At 39.7% G+C, this 27051-nt stretch overlaps 1 protein-coding gene and 1 pseudogene across 4 annotated transcripts in view; one reads left to right on the top strand and one right to left on the bottom strand.

Moving 5' to 3' along the window:
* The first annotated feature begins 30 nt into the window (after window positions 1-30).
* On the top strand, window positions 31-18304 carry LOC141434669 (uncharacterized; annotated as a pseudogene). The gene is made up of 6 exons (XR_012452082.1): window positions 31-340; window positions 861-1002; window positions 1561-1712; window positions 2102-2501; window positions 9823-9919; window positions 13944-18304. The product of XR_012452082.1 is annotated as an uncharacterized protein (transcript).
* LOC141434668 (uncharacterized) overlaps window positions 17815-27051 on the bottom strand; it is a 24134-nt gene continuing 14897 nt past the window's right edge. For 2 of the 3 annotated variants that reach the window (XM_074097096.1, XM_074097098.1), the window contains exons 2-7: window positions 24667-24935; window positions 24148-24318; window positions 22934-23130; window positions 21030-21222; window positions 20367-20488; window positions 17815-19829 (exon numbers count right to left, since the gene is read on the bottom strand). In XM_074097096.1, coding sequence (XP_073953197.1) covers window positions 20372-20488; window positions 21030-21222; window positions 22934-23130; window positions 24148-24318; window positions 24667-24935 — 947 coding nt within the window. In that variant the 3' untranslated portion in view covers window positions 17815-19829; window positions 20367-20371. The remainder of the gene's footprint in view (window positions 19830-20366; window positions 20489-21029; window positions 21223-22933; window positions 23131-24147; window positions 24319-24666; window positions 24936-27051) is intronic. The other variant, XM_074097097.1, reaches the window with a different exon arrangement.

Genomic DNA, 27051 nt, shown 5'->3' with positions numbered 1-27051 from the left:
AGATTTATCGATTCGCTTCAAGCAATAAAAACGGAGCCTAAATCGAATCGGTAAAATCCACTAAGTTAGCGTAGCGTCTAGCTCGCTCGCCTTCGCCTCGAAATTTATTTCATTCAAATTAAAAAAAGATTGAAACTTCCGCGCAAAATGTCAATACTTGTTTTGTTGAACATTAGCGATTCAATGCCAAATTTAGCTTGAACTTTTGAATCGAAAACTAGAAATTTCGGGCACCGGATAACACTTGTTTTCAGGAATACACGCTGCAGCTGGAAGCAAGCAACTATAAATAATGCAGCGGAAACCAGGCTACCCCGTGGCTAACTGCAACATTAAAATGGTAAATAACCAATGAATTATCGTTCTTTACAGCACATTTGTGTATTTATTTCGTAATATTTTAAGGGGGTGATAATTTACTGCATGTCTATAGTTTATCTACAAGCTTTTCACTATAGGCGTCGTATATATTGAAATATAACGTAAAAAAAATAACAATCCGTATGCCCAATATGGTCATTATTTTCGTAAACATTATCGCATACTTTAACGAATTCACTGCCACCTGACTTGGCTTGACTGACCACAGGTGCCCCCGACGCACATGTGCTTCAAAATATATGAATAATGATGACAGCGGCACTGGGGGAAGTTCCAAAAACGCATATATGCGTCCGTCGGTGGCAGTGAATGCGTTAACCGATTCAAACAAAAGTATAAAACTCGTTAGCATTATTATATTGTATGCAATAAAGCTGTGGTGTAATTATTCTAATCTGTATTTTAAAATATGATAAAAATCTATCCTAATAAAAAAATCTTTACTGTATTCAATATTAAACATTCCTCTTATTTTACAGCCGGATAGTATACCAATATCTGAAGCAGTGCCATGTGACGACGAGGGAGACCAGCAGCAGCGGCGGCAGCAGCTGATCAACTTTGGGCACACGCAGTGGGGCTTCAACAATTGGAGCTGGAGTGTGAACAAGCAGGACCTCGGTAAAACATAGACCTTGTGGATTAGTGATTCCATGCCTTTTTACTTGACTATGGCAAAGCCAAATGGATGAATAATGATTTTAGCAGTCTATGTATTTTTGTAGTTACATATGACACTGTATCATTTAGACTACTCATCTAATTTTAATAAATAATCACAAGCCTTTATTTAACACCAATTGACACCAATTTAGCTATCAGTGTTTGTTTGTCTGGATCAAGTTTAATTTCACACAATTGTAATGATCAGATTTATTCAAATTTATTAAGCAATAATGCAAGTACAATTAGCAAAATATAGATAACTAATTTGAAAATCTTTTAAATACTTAAGTTAAATTTCAGTAGTCTGGACTCATTCAAAATCATGATAAATTCCTGGACCTATCAAGATACCACCATCTCCAAATTACTTATTATTATTATTAAAGCTTTATTTGCCCATACAGTACAATAAGTTTCTTTATAAATTATATTAGTGACAGTTTACTGTAAAGCCCTTATTGGGTAGCCTTAGGAGGCTACAAATGTTTCAAAGTGTTTTTCATAATTTTTCAGACTTTGTAGACTTTGCAAATGGCAAATACTGCGCAGGTGTGGTTGCGTTTGTGTCTATTACGGTGAAAACAATTGACATCCACCGCGAGAACATTGGCTATGCCACATGCGTGGCCGGACAAAAGGGATCAGCTATCTACCAGGCGAGGAAGGTATGGCTTTATCAACTTATTAGGCTTACTAGGGCTTGAAATTGGCACTAAGAGCCCTGCCTCACTGGGACGCCATGTTGACGTGGCTGGCGACGCATGCATGGCTCCCTCTGGCGTCCAAAGGTCCCCAAACAGAGTAGCCATGGCTACTCTTCACTCAGTTTGACAATGTCGTTGGGAATGGACATAGAGGAGATTTCACTTATTTATTACGGGGGTCGCAGAAAAATATAAAGAGAATAAAAAAATAATTAAAAGGAAATTATGGGTTCCAATACCAGTTTGTACTGATTTTTATGTAATCCAATCATTTTGTGTCACTAAACTGGATTATTTAAAAAAGGTTTACTGTTACATTTATTTAATAATATTCTTCTTTTCTGTTGCAGTGTGCAGTTACAAATGCACTCCGCGAGACCTTGCTAAGTTTCGGGGGCAACATAGCCACGGAGCTGCTGGAGCTCCTCGAGTCCCACCGGGCCCGAGCCGGCGCCGCAGCCCGAGCCGCAGCCGGAGAACAATCAGAACCTCGCCAATAAGCCCAATGAACCAAAAAACTCCCCACTCCCAAAGAACATTAGAAAAGATTCCGTAGAAATGGCACCAATCAACCCAGTGAACATCAGGCATCCACTCGTGCCTCCGGTGATGAAGAATGCTGTCGTTCAGAATCCCCCGCCGGTCGCTAAGGCGCTTCCCATGCCGGCCAACCTGCCCCCTGCGGCGAATAGGCCGCCGGTGGTGAGCGCGCCGCGGCCGCCCGCGCCCCACGTGCGCCCCAACTCCAATGTAAGTTTCGTGCTGCAGCCCGTGATGGGGGGCGTCGTGCCCCCCCTGTACGCCCCCGGCCCCCCGCCGCGTCTGCCCCACGTCCCAACCCCCCACGTGTACCCAAACTACTACGAATACGCTGGCCCCTGGCACTTCACCTACGAAAGTTACGACCGACACCACGGTAACGTGAATTTAAATTTTAATATACCTCCGAAGAACCTCGTCGTGAACAGCCGGTCTGGCTCAGTGGAGTGCAAGAATGCTTGCGGGGTGCGACCGAGCGGGCCCGAAGGGGATCCCATCCAGTATGCCCAGCACCCCCAGAACCAAGGCTGCTGGATCAAACCTACGATCTTCTACGATGGTTTCTGGACCGAGCAGAAGGTCAAAAAGTGGGTAGCGGAGCAAGTAGAGAAGCAGTTCCCTGAGGACGCGTCCCAGAAGTCCGTCTCGCCCAGCAGCGGCCCGCCTGACCCCAAGTCTTAACAATCACAAAAACTCGCGTACGAGAGATATCTTTTCAGTATTTTCAATATTAATCGTTTTTGAATCAGGACAGGCAAATGAGAACCGAGGCCGTATTGTTTAACCCAGGAGTTCCCAAACTGTGCATCGCGACGTCTTAAGGTGGGGCCACATACAGTCGCTCGACGCTCGTTCCAACGTCAAAACTGGTCACGTGACATTTAGCGATAAAGCTGCAAATGTTGAGCTTTATCGCTGGAAAAAAAAAACACTTCAATTTCGGCGAAGTTTTTTTTTAATTCACTCCAAAATCATTTATTTGTACCACTGCCACGACTGCTACTAAATGAGATTAAGAAATCAGCTTCCAAGACCAAGACCATTCCTGCAAGAGCAATCTTGTCGCTGCGAGTCGCGGGAAATTCAAAATCACCTTCAAAACGGGGTCACGTGACCAGATTTATCGCTGAAAACGAGCTACTAGCGACTACATGTGGGTGCACCCTTAGCGCGTGGTGGCACTATCCTAGGGGCGCCGCGAGACGCAGCAATTTTCTTTTTCAAGGGCATCGTAAAAAAATTACCACGTGTAAAGAGGGTAATAATAATAATATAAATTGATTTGAAACCCTCGGTTTAGCTAGAAATCAGCTCTCAATTTCTTTCTATCAAACGGTAAACGATAATGATAGAGAAAGACGGTGAAGCCGATCTCGAAAGCGTGTTAGAAAATACGGCCTCTGTTTTGGGGCATGCATTCGGTTGTCATCGTGACGTGGCCTATTGTTTTGTGGAAACTATTTCAGGTGTTTTCTATGAATAATGAAATAATTTTAACATAATGTATTATGATGTGACGTTAGGTTCAGTTAGTTAATATTTGTTGTATCATATTTCATCAGCAAGGCTTGGAAACAGGTTCGTAGCGTTTTTGGTAAAAATACTCTCGCTTATCACTAAAATAATAGGTGACCCCGAGAGTAAGACAGCCGGTGAAATTACTGGCACTTGAGGTATCCCATCTTAGTCCTCAAGGTTGGCAACGCATCTGCAATCCCCCTGGTGTTGCAGGTGTCTATGGGCGGTGGTGATCTTTTACCAACAGGAGACCCACTTGCTCGTTTGCCATCCAGTCAAATAAAAATAAAAATAAAATAAATAAACATAAATCTATAATCCATACTAATATTATAAATACGAAAGTGTGTGTGTTTGTATGTTTGTCCGTCTTTCACGCCGAAACGGAGCGACGGATCGACGTGATTTTTGGCATAGAGTGGCATCGGCTACTTTTTATCCCGGAAAAATGCACAGTTCCCGAGGGAACAGCGCGCGATAACGGAATTCCACGCGGGCGAAGCCGCGGGCAAAAGCTAGTATTATAAACACGAAAGTTTGAGTTTCTTACTCTTCCACACTAAGACGGTTGCAAAATTTGGGATGTAGATAGATGCATCTTGGGAATAACATTTTCGCGTAGTTTTAATTTCGATATTACCGCGGGATCGCGTTGTGCGCTTGCGAAATCCCGACCGAATCGACCGCTAAGTCTAGACATGAAATCATTTTCAAGATTGCTAACCTAAAGCAACCGGTTGCCAAAAACAAAGAAGGTTAAAGTTGACATATTATTATTATTAATATTGCGCAGTTGTTCTTTATGCAAAACAAATTAGGTAGGACATTGATGTAATTATGAGATTTCCCAAGGGACTTAAGTTAGATCCCTAATGCGCGGGTAAAAGCTAGTTTAGAATAGTTGCAAAGAGGCCTCGAGCCGAAAGGAGAGGTATTCGCCGGCCTCCTACTAGGTGGACTGATTGCGAGAGTCGCGGGCAACCGGTGCATGCAAGTGGCCAGTTGTCGTTTATTGTGGCGTTCTATGGGGAAGGTCTTTGTTCAAGGGTAAATATTCAGCGTTTTTACGGCGTTTTTTTTCGTCATTACCGTTTTACAAATATTATAATAACAGATGATGATCAAGGTTAAATTTTTGTGGAAACTAAAGACAATACCGATGCTTAATATAGCGTGCTCAAAATTCTTGCGATTTGTCCTTCCATTGTGCTTACGTGGGATGGTAATGACGTTTAACCGACCGGTCAAAACGCTCGAATATTTACCCTCAACAGATGATGATGATGATGATGATGATGCTGATGACCGAGGCCTCTCGTCTGTCGTCGACATATATGCAGTATAAATCTGGTCATCAAATATGACATTGGCTAACTTTTTTCTATCTCGTTCGGAATATAAAGATCTTCGTATCTCAAAATTTAGCACACTCTATTTTTTAATCGTTTTTTCGATACCGCATAAGTGTTATAGTGCTAAATGGTGACTGTTTAGATACCTAGCTTAGTATAGTATTGGTATTGCTTTGCAGCACATAGGGAGAACTAAGAGTATACCACAATATAGTTAGTGGTCTATTTCTGAAATTTGTTTGAATGTGGATCCCTGTAGTCATAGTATAAACACAGTATCTTATCTGGATATTGACTGAGTGAACCGCTTTGCGAGTCATATCAGTTGGTAGCTAGCTTTCTATGGTTAACATACGGTTTTATACTGTGCTGTGTTGGAAATGCGTTATTAGGCAACCAAAACGTAAGAAACAAACAAAGAAAGTACATAGTTTAAGAGGCAGTGTATCCCTAAGTATTACCTAAGTAAAGAATTTAGTTTTAGGATTTGTTAGGTTGTGTTGTTTTAAGACTTGCTTGGGAGCGTAAAAGTGACATGATTATGTGGAAAAAAATATAATTCAGCTTTACAGAATGTAAGAAAGTCGCATTAAATATTACCAGGGCTAAAATGGGCAGGTGCAGTCGGTGTTATGTGGTTTTTGCGGGTACAGTCAAAGAGCTTTAACTGACCATTAAATAGGTGACAGAATCTACGAACAAATAATCAGTCAGGAATTGAAACTGCGGGGCTTAAAAACCGTGTTCTGCGCATTTGTCGTGCATCTGACATTGCATCACGCGCGCAAACCAATCCCTGCTTTCTTTTTGAATTTTAACCAATCAACAAGCACGTCTATTTGCAAACTCGAAAATGATTCTTATTTGAAATTCATAAGTCGTTTTGGTTTAAAGTACGGCCACTTTTTGTGTGGAATATGTTCTGAGTTACGCTTCCTGACTTATTATTATTTGTAGGACAAAACTGACAAAATGAGAGTATTGGGAAAAGATGAACGCCACAAACCATTATTTTTGTTACCATTTTATAATGGTTAGGTTGGTCTTTGACTAGTACCAAGCGATTTAAATATGCTCAAATCTGTGTCAACATCAATTCAAGATCTTTAAATTTAAATCGATTGATTCACATATTTTTGAGGGTAATTTTAAATAGTTTTCTCCAAATTAAGATCTAAAGAAATGCTTGAACTCGAATAGAATCTGCGGATGTGTGTAATACTCATTTTTTTTAACTATTTGGTACTCGGAAGCTTTGCTGAAGGCATGCTGCTTTCGTTATTCGACTTTATTTTTAATATAAAGTAATTATGAATTTTGAGAAGAATTAATTGAATATGTGAACTTATACGATGAGATGACAGTAAAATGTTCGGGCTATTAGACATTAGGTAGGTACATGACCAATCAATTGACATGTACCCCCTGTTTCACCATCCATTGAGTAAATTTATTTGACGGACAAATGTGATGCAGTCTCTGTTTGTTTTGTTCGAATAGACGGAGACGGCATCACATTTACTGTGGTGAAACAGCCCCTTAGTGTTATTCTACGACCCCGTATTTGTCGAACTGTAATGAACGACACTAAGGCACGACCTGATAATTGAGACCCTTAGCAAATGAGGGTTTTATTTATAACGTCGTACATTTTCTGTCGTTCATTCCGGGTTGACAATTACAGATCGTTCTTTAACCGCACCCGATTTTGTACGGTAATTCTGAACATAGTAAGGGTTTCTTGAGAGATATATTGCAAAGAATATATAGGCATATTCAGCTTTTCACCGCTGCGTGGACATGGCCTTTATCTGGTAGCCAGGGTTCTTAATGTAAGTTAATTATAACCAGAGAGCGGAATTTTCATGGCATTTTTTGACCTGTCATAGTGACTTCTCACTAGAGTTATGGATAACGCTCATTTTCGAGGCTTAAAGACTCGAGCCCTTAAGACTCCAGAGTCTTAAAGACTCGACTATATTTGACAATTATATTGGCTTATTTTACGCGTATGGATGCAAGAAACCGTCTTTGCGGCCTTTGAGTCGTTAAGCCTCGAGAGTCTTTAGGGTTCGAGTCTTTAAGCCTCGAAATGAGCGTTTTTCACAACACTACTTCTCACTTATCGACTCTACCTAAATGATGTCGATATATATGTTTTTTTTTTAAATTAGATTGTCGTAAACTTATTATGTCAAATGAATATTTGACTGTAAAAGGAATAGTTTAAAACCGGAAAATATAAAAAAAAAAACATTCTGTTTCTTTATAGAGACATTAATGGAACACTTGTTAACATTACAACAGAAGAATTTCAACATGAAATGGAAAAAAAAAAGAACTGAAAATATTAAATTAGAAATTGTTATCCATTCATTGTTCATTGCATATATCTATTTCACATTTTCAACTGCTCGAAAGTTGGAAGAGATCGCTCTTTAACTTAAGGCCGCCTATTGTTTACCTCTACTTTTAATCTTATTTAGTACCTATGTTGTGTATCGAAATATATATGTATATCGGGAGTCGATAAGTGAAAACTCACTACGACAGGTCAAAAAATGCCATTAAAATCCCGCTCTCTGATTATAACTAACATCTCTCGCTATTATAACAGCGCGTGTGGGCCCACGCCCAGGCAAGAACCGCGAACGATTGTGGACGTCTTTCGGTTGATGATGACGGTCTACAATATAGGTGATTTGGTGATACTTTAACCACTGACACCTTTTCATATTAATTCGTATATGCCTAGTTTGAATGGAATTTGAATTCTAGACTCATGAATCTTTACCTTTTATTAGGAATTTGGTATTTAATATTTAAGGTTATTATGACCATGGAATTGCTCGTATGTATGTACATACTTTTTATGTAGTTATAATAACTTAAGATATTGTGTGCAGTACATGTTTTTACTGTAATAAATTGTTTGAAATTTTGCCATGTTTGATTGTTAATTGTTTCGTTCTGCCCGTTTTAGTTTGTTTTTCGTTTAGTTTTAATAATTATAAGTGTAAGGCTTAACTTTATATACATTCAAGCTACAAAACTCAAGATTAGTTATTGTTTAGGCAATAGCTTGGATACTATATGACAGCTGCAATACCTTTCAGTTAGAAATTGTGTGGAAAATTGGAAGTAATAGGTCATTTTAGATTGCACGATTGATTCAGAAAGTAGCTGTCGCCCGCGACTCTTGCAAATAATTCGTTTATTAATAACTTAAAAAAGTTATTTGGTGGAAACTGCAATTTTTGTACCGTTTTTGTCAAACTTAAAACCTAAAATTGCTAAAAGTGGCCCCGAAGCGGTAACGTTTCGTGTGCTCTGACTACCCCATTTGGGAATACAGGCGTGATGTTTATGTGTGTAATTTTCTGGAAAAAAACTGTCCTATGTACTGCGCTGGGTATCAAGCTATCTCCATACCAAATTTCATCTTAATCGGTTCAGCGGTTTGAGAGTGAAGAAGTAACAAACAGACAGACGGTTACTTTTGCATTTATAATATTAAGAGTTTTGAATCTTTTTGTATTTATTTCAATTCCAAATTTACTGTTTTTTTTTTTTTTTCTGTGCATCTATATTTCGTATTTTCAATTTATAATATTAGTAATGAAGTAAGGATATTAATATATGTAATGGCGGTCGCGTCTGAAACAAATCGACTACTACTTATAATGAGTAATTAGGTACCTATATGATTTCACTGGCCAAAATAATACCTGTAATTAAGCATTATACTGTAGTATTCTTTTATCGCTATCCCGCGGGAACTGCCACTTTCCGGGATAAAAACTATCTCATGTCCGTCCCGGGACTCAAACTATCTGTACATCGAATTTCATCTAAATCGGTTCAGCAGTTTAGACGTGATGAGGTAACAAACAAACACGTTTTCAAACTTTCGCATTTATAATATTAGTGGGTGGGAGTTGTAATAATGCTTGGTAACAGAGTGGTAGTTATATACAAATAAAAACAGAGTAAGAAATAAAAAGCCGTGGTGGCCTAGTGGTTTGACCTATGGCCTCTCAAGCAAAAGATCGTGGGTTCAAACCCCGGCTCGCACCTTTTGAGTTTTTCGAAATTAATGTGCGAAATCACATTTTAAATTTACCACGAGCTTTACAGTGAAGGAAAACTTCGTGTGGAAATTGCACAAACCTGCGAAGCAATTCAATGGTGTGTGTGAAGTTCCCAATTCGACTTGGCCCGCGTGGGAACTACGGCCCAAGCCCCCTTCTGAGAGGCGGCCTGTGCCCAGCAGTGGGCCGTATATGGATCCATAAATTACGTCACACATTTAGGGAGGAGGAAGGGTCGGGTTGTGACAAAGGAACAAAATAATTGCAATTTTCATAGCAATTCATGTGAGGGGGAGGGGAGGTCTAAAAATAAGTAGTCAAAATAGGAGTTACGTACTTTATGGCCGCTTGTAGACGTCCTTTGTCCTCACCGGACAACGGATCGTTTTTTATTGCCGGAGTTGCGGGTTGTATGGGTTACAATGAATGTCTGTACATGCAGGACGCTTCGACGGACGGTGAAAGCAACGGACGTCTACAAGCGGCCTATGGATGGCCCCTATAGGCTGGGATGATGAATAGTGTTCTGCTCAAAATTTGATAGTGCCCTCAGCAATGCGTACTGTACAGGAGGGGTTGGACGAGGAGGCGCGCGCTGAACGGAAGCGGAGACAGCGGCAGGCGCAGGAGGAGTTCCGGCTGCGACAGCTGCAGAAGCAGAGGAACGGTTAGCGAGGACACCGGGAGGCTGGGTTGCTACCAGAGAAGCGAGGAGTGTGTTTTTCATGAACCTGTAGCGACTCCTATCGCCATCTAGTGAGAACATATAGAAACTCCAACCGCGCTATCGAAGTTTCACAACTCGGACGCAATTTACAACTACCGACGCTCGTCTTTCGGACTTCGGTCCTCAGGCACAACACCTGCCTGGAGTATATACAAACGCTTCATTATTCAAATTCAAATCATTTATTCAGTAAATAGGCCGCAATGGGCACTTTTACACGTCATTTTTTAAACTACCAGCCTTTTCGGAAAGACCATCATTGCCAAGAAGAATGCGCCGCAAGAAACTTATTATGATGGATCCTAGTTATCTCATTTTATAATGTAGCCTGTAATATGTCCCACTGCTGGGCAAAGGCCTCCCCTTTCTTTCGCCACTCCTCCTATCATGAGCATGCACCTGCCAATCGAGCTGAAAAACGCTCAGGTCGTCCCGCCATCTCTTGGGTCTGCCTCTGCAGGGCTACTACGAAACTCGAAACTCGAAGTTCGTGTCGTGCGGTCCCTCTGACACTTATACTATTTAATACGAGAGCGAGAGGGACCGCACGACACGAACTTCGAGTTGCTCCTTTCGTAGTAGCCCTGCTGCTCCTTTGGCCTTCCTTCGAAACCCAGTTATCTAAGTAAATAAATTTTATTATTATTATTAACCTATCCTCGCGGGATAGGTAGCTGAAGGGTTTCTAATGGGTCCATGAAAAACACATTATACGCTACACATTCGCACATCTCTGATAGAAACGGAGCCAACTAATTTAAAAACTAGAACATGGTTTATTGTCAATGTTAATTTGGACCATTGGAAGTGATTCGAGTAAAAATAAGTTTCTTTTGTTTTTAATAAGTACATCTTTTTTTGCTGACTGTACTGCATTGTCATCCAAGTTACGTAAATATGTATACCAACTATCAAGTCGACCGGATCACTGGAAGTGGGTCAAATTTAACATGCAAGATAAGTTAAATAAAAACTTGTAATAATTGCAAGTTTTGTTTACATTGTTACAAAGTGAAGGTAAAGGGGCCAAAAGTAAAGTACATACTTTAACATTCTACTGTAGATGTAGACCTGAAATTTACATTTAGGTACAATAACTCTTTATTGCACACCAACACATAGTAAGCTGTAGAGAAAACAGGTACCTATACCGGGTGTGGCCTGTAATAAGAGCAAAAAATTATAACATAGATCGTCCTCGTCAAACTGAACAACATTATTTCAGCGACTTAAAAATAATGGAGTCCTTGAATTTTCCTTTTTTCATACAAATTAAATACTGCTATCAATGTACGCCGTCCTAGAACACAACTGACGTCGCCTGTCACGCTACAAACATCAACCATTTTGCTTTACATTGCTTCTTCGAAAGTGTAATGAAAATTAAAAAACTAATTATTTTATAAAGTCGCTGAACTAATGTTGTTTGGTTTGAGGAGCATAATCTATGTTTTAATTATTTGCTCATATAACAGGCCACACCCGATATACACAGAGATTTTCATTTATTTACCATGTAAGTATTTATTCGTTCCTCAATCCTCAATCTCAATGTCAAATCGACAAAGAGGGTGTTTCTAACCGCTATACTCAGAGATGTCAATCAAATCAACCAGATGCCTTATTGTCTAACGCAGGGTTTCTCAAACTTATGGCTCCACGTACCCCTGTTAAAGTTTCTACACTATAGCGACCCCCCCCCCCCCAAGTAATAAAATTGACTGTTGGAGAAACTAAAAATAAAAAATACAAAAAGACTCCAAAAACCAATCTTAATCATCTTGCTAGTCTTGCAGCCTGGTGGTTTTTGGAGTCACGTAGTCGCGAACCCCCTACCGTCGAATAGCGAACCCCTAGGGGTTCGCGTACCCCACTTTGAATAACCCTGGTCTAACGTACTCGGGATCACAACCGTCACCGCTTCTTTCTGTCACGCGGTATATGACGAGGATAGAAAGAGACGGTGACTGCGAGTTGCTAGAAATGAAAAGCTGTTGGTACAAAGTAGGTACAGTTAGTTTCAACAGTAAACGGCAGATATGTTTGTCAAAAAAATATCGATATTTCGAAGTATTGATGAAAACGCTAACCTTTCTTTAATTTCTTAAAAAATAAACTTTCAAAAAACCTATAACTACGAGTATTATACGTAATGTGAGAAAAAGGACATTCGTTACACCATTAGCACATACTAACCCAACTGGCAAGTTAAATACACTGACGAGCAAATATAAAGGTTCGGTTACTAGAATCGCAATAGGTCCCAAAGTCCTATTCAAGATAATTTCTTGACTTAAAAAGTACATTGAAGCTAATTTAATCACGCATTAGTTAACTCAACATAAAGAATAAAAGTCTTTACTAAACTCATTTTAATCGAAGAAGCTACTATATTTATCGAAGCAGAGAAGCTCGCACCTCTGAGTTTTTCGAAATTCATGTGCGGAGTGAAATTTACCACGAGCTTTTTCGTGAGGAAACCTGCACAAACCTAATTCATGGTGTCTGTGTTTCATTCCCTTGCCTGCAGTGGGACGTATATGCATGAAGCTAACACAGCGGGTTTTGTAGTAATCGACATTTTTGTAACCGACCCTTTATCTTTGCTCGACAGTGTATAAGTCTAGCTATTTTTCTGTATAAGTAAAACATTTGGTGCTGAATCAACTTTCTGCTACTAACTACCACGCATTCTTTTTTGTTAAGTAGGTAATTATTTCCAAAGTCGTCGACAGTAATCGTTTAATAATTTAGGTCATATTCAGTGTCATTTCTTGTCGACTTTGCTTACTGTATTTTTTCAATAAATTCGTTTTGCTTCATTTTTTCGCTTGGTCGGACTTTAATTTCCTTGGTTTGATATGTCACTCCGAAACTTGCATATTCAATTTTATTACATACTTACTTACCACCATAAACGGATTCCGTTAATGTAAGACTGTATATTTTTCAACCTAGATTCTAGAACAAATATAATATGGCAAATACCTAGTTCTATATTGAATTATTCAATATGCAAATAGTGGTGGGCAAAATTTCTTCATTAGCTTAGTTTCTAAGATAAAGATGTAGTGCAGTTGAGGGAATAAATACCTACCTATCTAAACAGCCATACCGTTAAAATATATTATAATATGTAATATGTACATACATCGATCTTATGATTAGAGTCATAAAGGTGTATAGATATGTTTGACATCTTGGTAACGTACATATATTTATGACCTTGACTGTATAGTCGAGGAAACTAAATCAAGTAACAGGACGGAACCTTTGTTGACATCCCATGCTACATTTGCCAAAGAAATCATAGCGAAATTGATTATTCCACTTCCACTCTGGTACCGTCAAGGACTTGGGCCATTCATTCATTGGGCAATTCATGGGCCACCGTGGAACCATTTCACAGTAAACCTAATAGCGACATCGCATTAATTAACAAGGAAATCGTAACAGTGGCGTAGCTAGGTAACCTAGGGCCCTGGGGCAAATAAAAAAATGGGGCCCACTGCTATCAAAACTGGTAAGGTTTTTTGAAGTAAAATCATTATATATACAAATACCTACTTTAAAAATGCTAAGCAACTTTATCATCAGCTATAAAGCAGACTTTCGAGGGCCCCCTGAGCTTGAGGGCCCCGGGGCACTGCCCCGCCTAGCCCCTTGGTAGCTACGCCACTGAATCGTAATGACTTTTCCATATTTCTTATATTAAATACTTTTAGCGTGATAAAATGAAATAAAAAATTAAATACTACGCGTGAGCGTGACGGCACTATAGATACGAAGTTCAATTTTAACTTTGTAGCCGTATTGCCCAACGCTTTGGCGCTCGCGATCGCATTCACCTTCTCTATCCTACACCGTGTGATAGAAAGAAGCGATGAAAACGATCGTGATTCCAAGTGCGTTAGACGAGGCCTCTGGAGCAATACCTCTTTGAACCTCAAACCCTTGTCTGCAGAGGAGCAGCATCAGAGCAGCAGCCTGGACAGCCTCCTGATGGCTATACCCACCCAGGACATAGTGATCGAAGACAGCGCCGCGTCGAAGCGCAAGTCGCCGCCGCCCGAGGGTTCCGCCAAACGGCGGCCAGGAGTGTCCCGGCTGGACATTGTTGAGACTGAATGAAGGGAATCACGTACCTAGTTGTTATTAATCAATAAGCTACATTCCTAAAAATATCATCATCATCATCCCTATAAACGTCCCACTGCTGGGCACAGGCCTCCTCTCAGAATGAGAGGGCTTGGGCCGTAGTTCCCACGCGGGCCCAGTGCGGATTGGGAACTTCGCACACACCATTGAATTGCTTCGCAGGTTTTTGCAGGTTTCCTCACGATGTTTTCCTTCACCGTAAAACTCTTGGTAGATTTCAAATGTAATTCCGCACATGAATTTCGAAAAACTCAGAGGTGCGAGCCGGGGTTTTATACCCATGAGAGGCCATAGGTCAAACCACTCGGCCGACACGGCTTTTCTTATAAAAATATATTAGGCGATAATTAAATAACTGAAAACATCAGACAAACCAATATTTTATTTATTTAAGTAGTTGATTGCATTTACGAATTTTCGAATACGTTGTTAAGTCAATTTACTTGATTTCTAACTCTACACTCATCATTTGTATTGTGGCTCTTAGATAAAAATCCGTTGGCCGTTTTTAGATAAAAATCAAACTGACAGCAAGTGATATTATCTAAATAGTATTTAAGCTCTCTAAAACATTTAAATAGGCGTATGCATTCGTAACATTTAGGGGCTGTTTCACCATCCATTGATTAGTGTTAACTGACTGTTAAATGTGATGGCGTCTCCGTCTTACGGTGGATGGGACTGGGCTGGGCACAGTAAAAAAGAAATTTAAAAAGAAACACAACCTGAATTAAAACTGTGTGCAATCGATCCTACACTCGATTCTGAAAAACTACTTTCCGGTTTTCAGTTATTTAATTATTATCTTGTGTATTTATTCAGTCAGTCAGTTAATTAAATTATCAAAAAAAAAATCGGACTCATTTTTCTTACAAGCCGTGGTGACCTATGGCCTCTCAAACAGGATCGTTGGTTCAAACTCGGGCTGGCTCCCTTTTATTCTATATTCCGTAATAATTTCGGAAAATAAGTAATAGTGCATTTGTCTGGGGCCAGATTTCAGTCTCTATATAGCTTCAGTGGTTTAAACTGTGCGTCATGTTTTAGAAGCATTGAAGAGCCAAAGATTGAAACTGTTTAGAAATAAAGCTAACACCTTAATTATGTATACTAAAAACGCGGAAGTAACTCTGTCTATCCATCAGTCTGTCTGTTACCTCTTTTTTCCCGGAAATGCATAGTTCCCGCGGTATAGCGATAGAAGAAATCTTCACAAACGGACGTGCGGGTAACAGCTAGTAAATAATAAAAACTCTTTACAGTGAACTCAGTTGTATTTACTAAATAGGACCTTACATTAGACTATGTACAGGGGAGAACTAAATACTTTGTAGTACTATTAGTCATTGTACTCACTAAAAGAACTTAAAACATACTTCTGAAGAACTTAAAACTACTTATAGTTATTGAAGACATAAACCAGGCTATTCGTTATCTAGCTGAGGGATTTCACGTTTGGGACAGTCAGCATCAGATACTGACGGACGAAAGGATCCACTGCGTCACTTAGCTTAGGTCTTTTTGGCTATTCGTGTGTATAAATATGCTATTGCCAACTGTACGTTTCAAATGTACAAACTCAAAAACACACACAAAATAAATCGAAATTTAAATATTATTAATATAATGTTAGTTTTATACAAACCTATACTTGAAACGTTTAGGTAATTAACGAAATGTAAACAAACTTCAGCTGCCAGATTTGGTACATTCAAGGATTAAATATTTTACTTATCTATAATTTGTAATACAAACTAGACTAGTGTATTTCAATACAGAAATGTAAATGTTTAGATAGTTTTAATGTGAGGAATTTCAATATCAAAGACACCAATTGACGTTGTTTTTTTACATTTAGTTAAATACCTATCCAAACCAAGTATAAGTGATAATATTTCAATGTAAATGCAAAGTAATTGGTTCGCAGAATTGTGTCATCAGATAGCCTGCGCTCAAATTGCGAAATGTTGCGAATTAGTTAAGGTACCATGTTATTTGATACAAATAAAGTATTGTGAAATGGAAATATTGTTTCTCTTCAAAATGACGATATAACAAAACCTTTTTTTTTTTCTAAAAATAGATTTTAATACAAAGATTTTAACGAGAACAAAAACAAAAATAATGTGCATTCGTCGCTAAAGTCATCAAGCTAGATAACAAATAGCAAAATAAACCAGTCAGTTATTTATAATATTATCAGTACAAAAATCTGTTAAACCATTTACGCAAAACAACTAAATACCTTTCAAGGTAAAGCTTAAAATAATAAGACTCGCAAATGCTTGCTTCAATCATCAAAATCAAAAGGGGTCAATAATTGCATCACTGGGGGGCTACTACGAAATTCGAAAATCGAAGTTCGTATAGTACCGTCCCTCTCACTCTCATATAAAAACAATATTAGCGTCAGCGGGACGGCAAGATACGAAGTTCGAATTTTGCACTTCGTAGTATGGGGCCTTCTCCTTCTCGAGTATATCCCGCGACTCTAAAGTCTAGCGGTGACTGTCAATGCGAAGAAGTATAAAATAAGGCAACAATCCCACCGCCACCAGCCAGTAGCGAGAAGAGTATTTTAGTATGAATATTTTATCGCTTTTGTCGGCGAGAGATATATATTTCATAATAGTAAACACTCGTCTACTAGCCGGCGGTGGGAATAATGACTGTCACGTGGGCTAGACTTTCGTGCCGCGAGCTGTAACATCACTTTATAGAATATTCAATGTCACTGGTTTGTGATATTTTGTTAAGAACTAATTATTCTTGGGCTTAATACGCTAGGTTTTATTGCTGTGGTAAAGCATACCAAGTAAAGTGAAAGAAATTGCATTCTTCTTATTCTTCTAGTTATTTTAAAAATAAACCAATGTCTCCTTGACTGAGATTTGATATCTTCATTATTTAGGGCACGTTTCCTCAAGGGCCTAAGAACTTCACAAATCCGGGCCTCTAAGAACAGGGCTTAAGAAATTTGTAAAAATATGTTTTGTCTCTGTCAGACAGCGTAACAGAAGCAAAGGACGTAGGAATGCTTAAGACAGAAATAAACGCTAGCGTTAGGGCCTCAATATTTTAAATCTTAGTCGTATATTGGCTTGCTTTATTTAAAACTATATGACTCAAATAAGTATTAACCCGAAACTTAACATAATATGTTACTCATTAATATTTTAACATAAATCGAAACTTCTGCCATGTCTAAAAACAACCTTTCCGCGTTATAATTAGAACATTTACATAAAGCTTTCCATAAAGTCACGAATCTTTAAACTAACTTACATCTAACAGACAATATTTACAGGTCTGTGTATACATAAATGTATAACTAATGTAGTATATCTTTATTTAGGGTTAGGTCATTCCTAGACATCATTAACATCTTGTTGTTAATTGTAAATAATAAATTAACATTACCCTCCGTGATAATTTAAAAAGTTGATAGTGAGTTTAAAAAAAAAATGCAAAATTCAAAGTCAACCAATTAATCCAAGGCTCACGACAATAAAGAGTAAAAAATGAAGGTCACATTTTGCATAACTCAATTTATTGACTTTAACATGGCAATAATTTTGTATACTCTCCAGTTGCACTTTAGCTAAACTGTTACTTCTAATGAGGGTCTTTCGACGGGCGAAATAGCGCTACATGGTGTTAGGGCGTTTTTCCACTAGCCGGCGCCGGCGCCGTGCCGGGGCCGGGGAACCAAAATAGTACATTGTGTCTTAAGGGCGGTAAATAAGGAATTACGAACGAGAGTCTATTAGAAGCCCGAAGTCGAAGACTGAGGGCTTTAATGAGTCGATGTTCGTAATTCTAGTACCGCCCGTGCGACATACAATGTTTTTCATCACATTTGCGAGTGAAAATGTATATTTGTAAAAGAAAAACTAATATTTTTTCAAAAATTGCCGATACAGCTGACTGCGCTCTTGGCAAGGGTAAAGTACAAGTTAGTTACATTTATTTATATTTTCTTGGTTTTTAAATAAGTTAAATTGGAAGCTCGCGGTTATTGACCTTGAGTCTACAGTTTCTCATCAAAAGAGCGTACTCCTACCTAAAAGGCCGGCAACGCACTTGTGACTCTTCTGGTTTTGCAGGTGCTCATGGGCGACGGTAATCGTTTACCATCAGGCGATCCGTTTGCTCGTTTGCCCCCTATACCATAAAAAAATCGCTTCACTATGATATATGGCGCTCATATAATATATAAAATTCGATATTATTGCTATGAATATGATTACGAACATACTAGGTATACATATCTTGAACTACGATTGCATTTATATCAAGCGAATTAAAAAAGTTGAAAAAAAAAAGTATAGCCACGGTTATAGTATTCAGTCCACCCTGGTTAAAGCCACTGCCGAGAACGCATATATATATGCGTTATCGTGTCCTTGGCCTAGTTTCGCTGTCATAATTTAGCAGTCATTTAAACGCACATGTGCGTTCGCGACAGCTGATGAAATCTCGTGTCTAACATCTGGCTGCGAATGCGTCAAAATATCTGTTAGCGGAATCGTAAAGCGAAGTTCTCTCCTACTCTGACGCGTTGTGGTCCCTTTAGGAAAGAACGGAGCGTGTCGTATCCGCGCCGTTATGCTAGAGAGGGAGGGAAGATCGCTTTACGATTATACTTAAACTGATTTTGAAATATTGGCTGGCAATATGATTGTTTAATAAATCTGTAGCTAAGAAAGTGTATATTTATTTATCATATATAACCTACTGTTGAACGCCGTCAATATCGTACACATTTTTCACCAGTACTATCGAATACATAATGTCTTACATAAATTCTTTACTGAAAATAGGACTATTAACATTGAACAGTCTTTTTCAACATACGGTTGAAAATATAAATATTCTACAAACTGCAGAAAATAAAAATCATATTGTTCAACTTCGTGTGGGATCCAGTATACATATAGTTTTAATTTCAGTTGTTTAAAAGTGAAAAACAAAAGAAATGCTACTTGAATCTTGAACTTTATACGTACAGTCGCCATCAAATATATCGGAGCGGCCAAGGTGGTCAAAAATATCGACACATGCACTCTATTATTAAGGTACTAGAGTTCACGTTTCGAAATTTTTGATCACCTTGCCGCTCTGAAATATTTGATGGCGACTGTACAATTACACATCAGGTCTTGTCTGACAAGGCTAAAACTCTTTGAATACAAGAGCAGCTACGTTAGTCTAATTACAGGGCGGTGTGTGATTTTCGTCTACAGATTATCATCCAATATTTTCAATTTCAACAGCTAATTTTACAATCTTTATTTATATATTTAATTGTCACTAATACAATTTAGCAACAAGTTTAATGTTGATTTTTTAAGTCGTAATCATTGATTGTTTATAATGTGATGTTAGGATATGATCAGTTTACTGATAAAGTATTCAATTAAAAAAAAAAGTTGCTTTTGGCGTCGACATTCATTTTAACAGTTACTTCGCATCAAAAATAGTCAATGAATTATCGACCTTTAAAAATCACTCATTGATCTTTAGTTTAATATGCTGATAGATTAATATAGCTCTATCATTCATTATCTGTTCATATAGATCTGGGCGGGGAGTAATTGTGAAATAGTACTTATGTTCATAGCCAGAAGATACAATTCCTTTTGAGCAGTTCGCTGAACTGGCGGAAAGTCGCGTCGTTTTGGACACTTTTCTGTAACAAAATGGAATGGTTTTAATAAAAAAAAAATACTTTTCATGAGCTGTAAAAAGCGATTTCTTCAAACATTTTCTGTGGCAGTAGTGGCTATGATGTCTTTCTTTGTCAATGGACTAACTATTTATTTTACCAAATCAATAAAAATTAGTTAACAGTTAATTGAACATTGTTTAAACAAAATCTGAAATCAATTAACCTAGTCCTACAAAAGAGCTTGGACTATGGGTACCAGGCAACGGATAAACATACTTGTCTAGTCTAGATACACATTACACAACCAAGACTCGAGCACAAAAATCCGTGTTTTTCACACAAATCCTCGACTGGGATCGACTGAGGAGCTTCGTAGTCTGGTTCTCTAACTACAGATCTAGTGATTAATGTTTTGCCATCGTATTTGATCGTAAAAGTTCGTATTTTTCTTGCTTCAGTAAGCTAGTTGAGTAAGCAAGATAAATACGAACTTTTCCAACAAAATACGATATCCGGCCGTCGAATTGAGATCGTAGATGACACCCGATCTATTCTCACCTGCACTAGACGGGCACCTCCTCTTGCTCTTTCTCGCGCTGGCGGACGGCCACGGCGGTCTCCACCAGAAGGTACAGACACTTGAACTTGTCGCGCTCACCCTCCGCTCCGCTTCCCACCACCTGCGATAAATGAAGTTTTTGCTAAATACATTTTCAATTTCACAGTTTTTTTTTAAATGACTGAACTTGGGCTCATTATTTGGACACGAACAAGGGGTAGTTGGGAAAGGTAATTTGGAACATGGCAGGTCAGAGTTAGTATTGCTGATTTCATACAGAGCTAGGGGTCCCGTGTCAAAAAGAGATAAAAAATAGTAATAGTCAATCGCTGGCTGTTCACACTGTTATCAAAGCTCAGTGATGCTAGCTTGGCAGTCAGAACACGCCGAGAGAACAATCAGCCATTATTTTACTCTACAATGTGAGTGATCGCCCGTCGCACTCGTACACTCTTTTATGGCCCAGCGACTAAAATATAGGAACTAAGCAGTCGCTTCTTGTTGCTCGCCGACTCGTTTCTAGTTTCTAGCTCTCATAGAAACTCTCATTACAAGAACAAGAAGTACATTCAGCAAAAAAAAGCTTGTATTCAAAATGTAATTTTTGATGGTTACGTTATTTAAAAACACCGTGTACACGCTGGAGATGAGGAATGTGTCACCTGTAGTCTCCTTGTACGCAGTGGATGGGGCAGCTGCGGCAGATGGGCGAGCTGCGGGTGCCAGCCGCCCGCGCCCGTGCCCGCTCCCGCTCCCGCCTGCGCTCCGCTCGCCGCGCCCGCGCGCGCCGCCTCCTGTTCCTCCTCCTCGGACGTCGTGACCGTCACCACGGCCGCCGTGCTGTGGGTAACCGCCCTTTAGCAACGTTAGTGCGATCACGAGGTTAACAAATGGTTGGTTAGATCAATTTACAGTCGCCAAAAGATATTTCGGAGCGGCCAAGGTGATCAAAAATATCGAAACATGAAGCAAGTAGTTAGAACAGAATAACACCAGAATAACATAAGAACAGATTTTTTTAAATAATGCGTTAAAATGTCCAAGGGCACCAAATAGTTGATTGTACAGCAAAAGTATAAAACGCGCCATTTCACCCGATGCTTTAGATTGATCCAAGCCGCAGGCGAGGGTTAACAGTTGAGTCGGAGGTGAAATAAAGAGTTTTATGAACAAGTCAACACACATTTAATACACTGCCGGCTTGCAGAATAAACGTATTTGGGTCAATCAACTAATTAGTGTACGTTATTCTGTCCCGTAACTTAGGATACATCAGTTGCACTTTGTTAGAAAAATGTTTGCAACATATAAAAGTTACTTGACTCTAAAGGTTTTCACACATTACACCGTATCATCCCATGACCGTAATAGGAACGTGGTAGACGGAGTATCAAACGGAGTGTCAAACGCATACATGACACGCGACGGCGACGGTTGGTTACGAAACGTGCTAGTGGGCATAGTCTCATACTTTTCAATACAAAGAATATATTTTTTCTCCAACTTGCTCGGAAATGTTCTCATTAATGTTGGAAAAATCGACCGGGAAGTCCATCGTTATATGCGTTGATGCGATAATATTTTTTTTTAAAAAAGCGGCATTACTGTCCGGGAAGTGTTTATTATTGTGGAGGTTTTTTACTTTTCATTTCATCCAAGACCGAAAATTCACCAAACAGCCAGCCACTTGTCCAATAGTCACGAACAAAAACGAGATAAAAAAAAAACTTTGTTTTCTGCGTTTAGCTACGCTAGCTAATGCCAATAATGATTGTGTCCAAAGCATAATAAGGTATATTTAGACTTAATTATCTTCTTGGACTGCTAAATATTTTGTAACAAAGGTATGTTTTTTTAATGTTGTGCGTTTAGGAATTGCCGCTTTGACTAGAAGTAAAAATGTATATTAGTAGGTATATTTATATTTACTAATCCTATAAGTTTTCTTATAATTTATTTTGATTACTATATTGTATGTGCAACCAAATATACGATTCGGACCCAAATCTTTAATATCGAAATTGAGGCGAAATTATCGAAATCGAAATTAAACATACTGTGTCAAATAAATATAATGTTTTCGTTTTATTTCCTCGCATATTTGGAGAAAAGCAGTATACATCATCGGCATCGGCAGGAATGGCATTTTGTGCATGGCCTCATCCTTCAAAACCATACTCATCATCCACGAAATGACTTTTCCCGCCCTCGGCAGTAATATACTATTACCTGACACGTTGGTATTATGGTCATGGTATGATACGTTGAAATGTGTAGAGACCTTAATGCGCTGCCGGTTTGCAGAATAAACGTATTTCATCATCATCATCATCATATCAGCCATAGGACGTCCACTGTTGGACATAGGCCTCCAGTTGCCTCGTCTGGAAGCGGCTTGCATCCACCGTGAACCCGCGACCATAACCAGGTCATCCGTCCATCTCTTTGGTGGACGTCCTACGCTGCGCTTGCCGATCCACGTTCTCCACTCGAGAACGTTTCGGCCCCAGCGACCATCTGTACTCCGTGCTATATAAACGTATTTGTTTAGTGTTGGCAGCCTTACCCCCTGGTGTGCGGCTGCGCGTCCTCGGGGCCGTACCGTATGACGCTCTGCCATACGGAGGGGTCGTACTTGACCTCCTCCTCGCTGACGGCGCTGCTGGAGTAGCCCTCCTCGCCGAGCTCGCCGTCGCTGCGGTACACGAGCAGACCGTCGCCCTCCGCGTACTCGCCCTCGCGGCGGTCGCCCTCGTTTTGGATCTAAGGGGATAGAGATATTCATAAAGTAACACTTTGTATCAATACATGGGAGACGGGAGCTCCCTACTACCCGATTCAGTTAGTTAAAGCCTATGTATATCGTACTAATATTAGGGACTGTTTCACCATCCATTGATTAGTGTTAACTGACTGTTTAATGTGGTGCCATCTCTATTTGTTTTGTTCGAATAGACGGAGACGGCATCAAATTTAACCGCCAGTTAACACTAATCAATGGAAGGTGAAACAGCCCCTTTGTGTCATTTATTGTCGCCATGTGCCACAGAGACATAGAGACTTCACAGTTTCACACACACTTTTCTATACAGGATATACTATATATGTACACTTCTATCGATATAATTTAGGGCTGTTCAAGGCCAGGGTCAATAGATTATATTAATGTTGCTAAAGATAAGAAAAACAACAAAATTAATAGACGCTCTGGAACACGCGAAAAAACTTAAATGGAAATGGGCAGGTCATATTGCACGCATGAATAAAGAAAAATGGGCACAGTTAGTAACTTATTGGCAAGGTCCAACAAACAAACGAAAAAGAGGTAGACCGAAAGAAAAATGGGAGGATGAATTAGTGAGAAATGCTGGCGAAAACTGGCTTACTAAAGCAAAGGACAGACTCTTGTGGAACGAAATGGAGGAGGCTTTACCCGTGTGAGGGGTCCATATTGAATTGTTTTTTTAACTAATTGCTATTTATTATGAAATGAAATGTTATGTAATTTTTTTAATGTATATGTAATAATTGGTATAATGAAATGATTGATTTGAATATGTAATGCATGCACTTATGATTATAAATGATGATGATTGATTCAAAATGGAAATAAAGAGGCTATAATAATAATAATAATGTTGCTGAAGCTGCTGGTCAGGGGGGGCTACTACGTAATTCGAAAATCGAAGTTCGTATCCTACCGTCCTTTCCACTCTCGTATTAAATAATATAAACGTCAGTGGACGGTAAGATACGAAGTTTGAATTTTGCACTTGTCACCTCTAGCTCGACGGTGTCCCAGGTGACGGCCTGCCCCGAGGAGCCAGCGGTGGGCGTCCCGGGCTGCTTCTTGCCGCGCCGCGATATAGTGTAGTGCAGCGGGTCGTGCCCCTCGCGGCGGATCATCTCCGGCAGGATGCGCCGGCGCGCGTTTATGAACCAGTTGCATACCTGAAGGATTAGACGGGACAGATTAGATTGGTTGCTCAATGAATTGCTGATAAGTTGGCGGAATCGGAAAAGGTTGTAAAACTTGTATCACAGATATATGTTCATGCGAGGGAACAATCGAGCTCGAAATGCTGACTATTCTATTTTATTCCGTCGGTTAGATTATCAGTAAAACTATGTTAGGTTTGTAAATCAAACAAAAAATTACAAAGAAGCGCATCGAAGTTTGTGTGAGTGACGGAAGTGGGGAGTGGCGTCGCCTTCCCACGATCACACGATGCCCGGCGAAAAAAGTGAAGAAGCAATCTTCAAGTCTTGAATAGGCACCTAATCAGTTTATGAACTTACTTGCAGCACTGTCAGGTTAGCTTCTTGGCTGAGCGTCAGTTTCTCCGCATCACTAGGGTACGCATTGTACCGATGGTCATACAGCCACCGCTTCAGTATCTTCACGGAGTGTTTGGGGAGGTTCCCGCGGCGCTTGCGCACGGACACGATGCCCGGCGGCGGCCCGGCGTGCCCCAGCACGATGCTGGCGCGGCGCGAGCGGTCCGCCTCGCCGTCGGTGCCGCTCTCATTCTCGTCCGTGGATGAAGTTGAAGGGAAGCGGTCGCGGGCTGTCGGAGAAAGAAAAATGGTACCTATTTAGTTTTTAGTACATACACGTAGACTAAGGCTACGTAAGATTGGTTTTTTGGAATCTTTTTGTATTTTTTATTTTAATTCCAAATTTTTACTTTTACGGTCATCCCGTAAAATCTAAATTGAAAATACAAACTGAAATATAGATGCACAGAAAAACCAGAAAAATAAGACCAGCACTGGGAATCGAACCCAGGTCCTCGGTATTCCGTACCGCGTGCTATACCGCTACACCACTGCAGGTCAACGGTACAGACACGAATTTCCCCTATGCACCTCATATCTCAGCTTGTTTGTTTCTTATTTAGCCACTTAAGCAGCGACGCTAGCGACATCTATACCGTGGCCCTCATCGAGAAACTTTCGGCACTCCATTGGAAGTGGAACCAACCGCTCACCCGGACAAGAGATGTTACTAAGCTTGGTTAAGGCTACGTCCGCATTATGCGGCTAAGCCAAGCGATACTTTGCAGAGGGACGGCGCGCTAAAGCCGCGCAGTCACCCGCATAACTAGTGCGTACGAGCCTGAGCCTATTAAAGATGTGAGAGAGGGCAGTGGTCTCTATTGCCTACTGCAAAGTCCGGACTCCAGCATTTCACAGGGAAAGCGAAGAGAAACTTCCACACTATTTATTGAATCAGGCGTTACTTTGCGGAGGTCCATATCAATGGACTAAAAGAATTTCTTTGCTCACCCGCTAAGCTTATGCAAGATATGCGTGTTCATGCAGTTCCTCCACCTCCACACTATAAGAACACACACGAATCACACAAACCCATCTATACCCACCACACTACACTAAAGTACAGTGTAAGGTCGCAGGTGAGCAAACACATTCTTTTAGTTAATTTCTCCACACTATTTCCACAAGAAAGTCGTCATGAAGGTCCACTACTAAACTAATCAATCGACGACTAGCGACTCTGTCAAGAGAGTAGCGACTGAAGAGAGAAGAGGCTAACATATTAAAAAGGTAAACTAAGTATGTTTGTTCGTAATACTGAACCGATTCTGAAAACTCTAACACTGATAGAAACATTAAAAGTGTAAAAATTCTCACGGACTATTGTGAAATACGAGACCTAAAGTCTGCCAGTATGAGAACTCTTATTATTAACACGTAAAAACGTCTGAAAACTATTTTTTTTTTATTTAATGAAAAGAAAACAACAAAAAAACTATAAATAGCGCGTTGCAGATTACCTTATCGATTACTTTATATGTTATTGACGAAAGAACTACGACTAAAGAAAAATATTGTTGTATAAACATAGCTAAAATGATCACCGACTCGTCAAAACAAATATAAACTAGGTAGTTAAATTATCACATATACCTACCATGTGTATCTGTGTCTATCAATATTGACATACCATTATACTTTAAATACTCTCCGCATACAAAATCGCGCAGCATGAATCGCCAACTGATCTAATATAGGGCAATGGCATGCAAATAGAAATAAGAATGGTGCCGGGCTTAAGAAATTGGTTCTATTTGCGGCCGAGCCGATATTTATTTACTATTTGGATGCGTATGTGTTAACACTGAAATAAATAATACAGGTGATAAGTTTCTGCGCTGAGAAGGCTCGAAGTGTAAAAGTAACCTGTGACCTCTCAGGCTGCGTCTCCAGCAAAGACGTTCGAGGATGCGGTGCGAGGAATGAGTTTGGCATGAACCATTAGAAACACTTCAGTTACCTATTGCTCTACTGAGCTTGCCACTAGAGTTGCGCTGAGCGAGGATAGGGGTACAAACCCGAGCCCGCACACATTTTTCGTAATTCATGTGCGAAACTGCGGAGTTAGGTACGTTTGAAATTTACACGAGCTTGGCGTCAAGGAAAACATCGCAAGGAAACCAATTCTGTAAATATGGTCTGTCCCCAGAATTCGAGATACTAAAATGACGTTTCATGTGTTACCTGTTTTTGCGTCTCATAAACAGTGATGTGCCGCAACCGGTTATTACCGAAAGATTTTGTAGGTACCTATGTATGTATGTCGTAAAATATTAAGATATGAACGGATCCGTGATGTACTAAAATGTAGGGCACTTAGGACATTCTGAAAGTAAAATAGGTCTA

Source organism: Choristoneura fumiferana, chromosome 14 (genome assembly GCF_025370935.1).
Source record: "Choristoneura fumiferana chromosome 14, NRCan_CFum_1, whole genome shotgun sequence".
In the NCBI taxonomy this organism is placed as follows: Eukaryota; Metazoa; Arthropoda; class Insecta; order Lepidoptera; family Tortricidae; genus Choristoneura; species Choristoneura fumiferana.
This window is presented reverse-complemented; position numbering and strand designations above follow the sequence as displayed.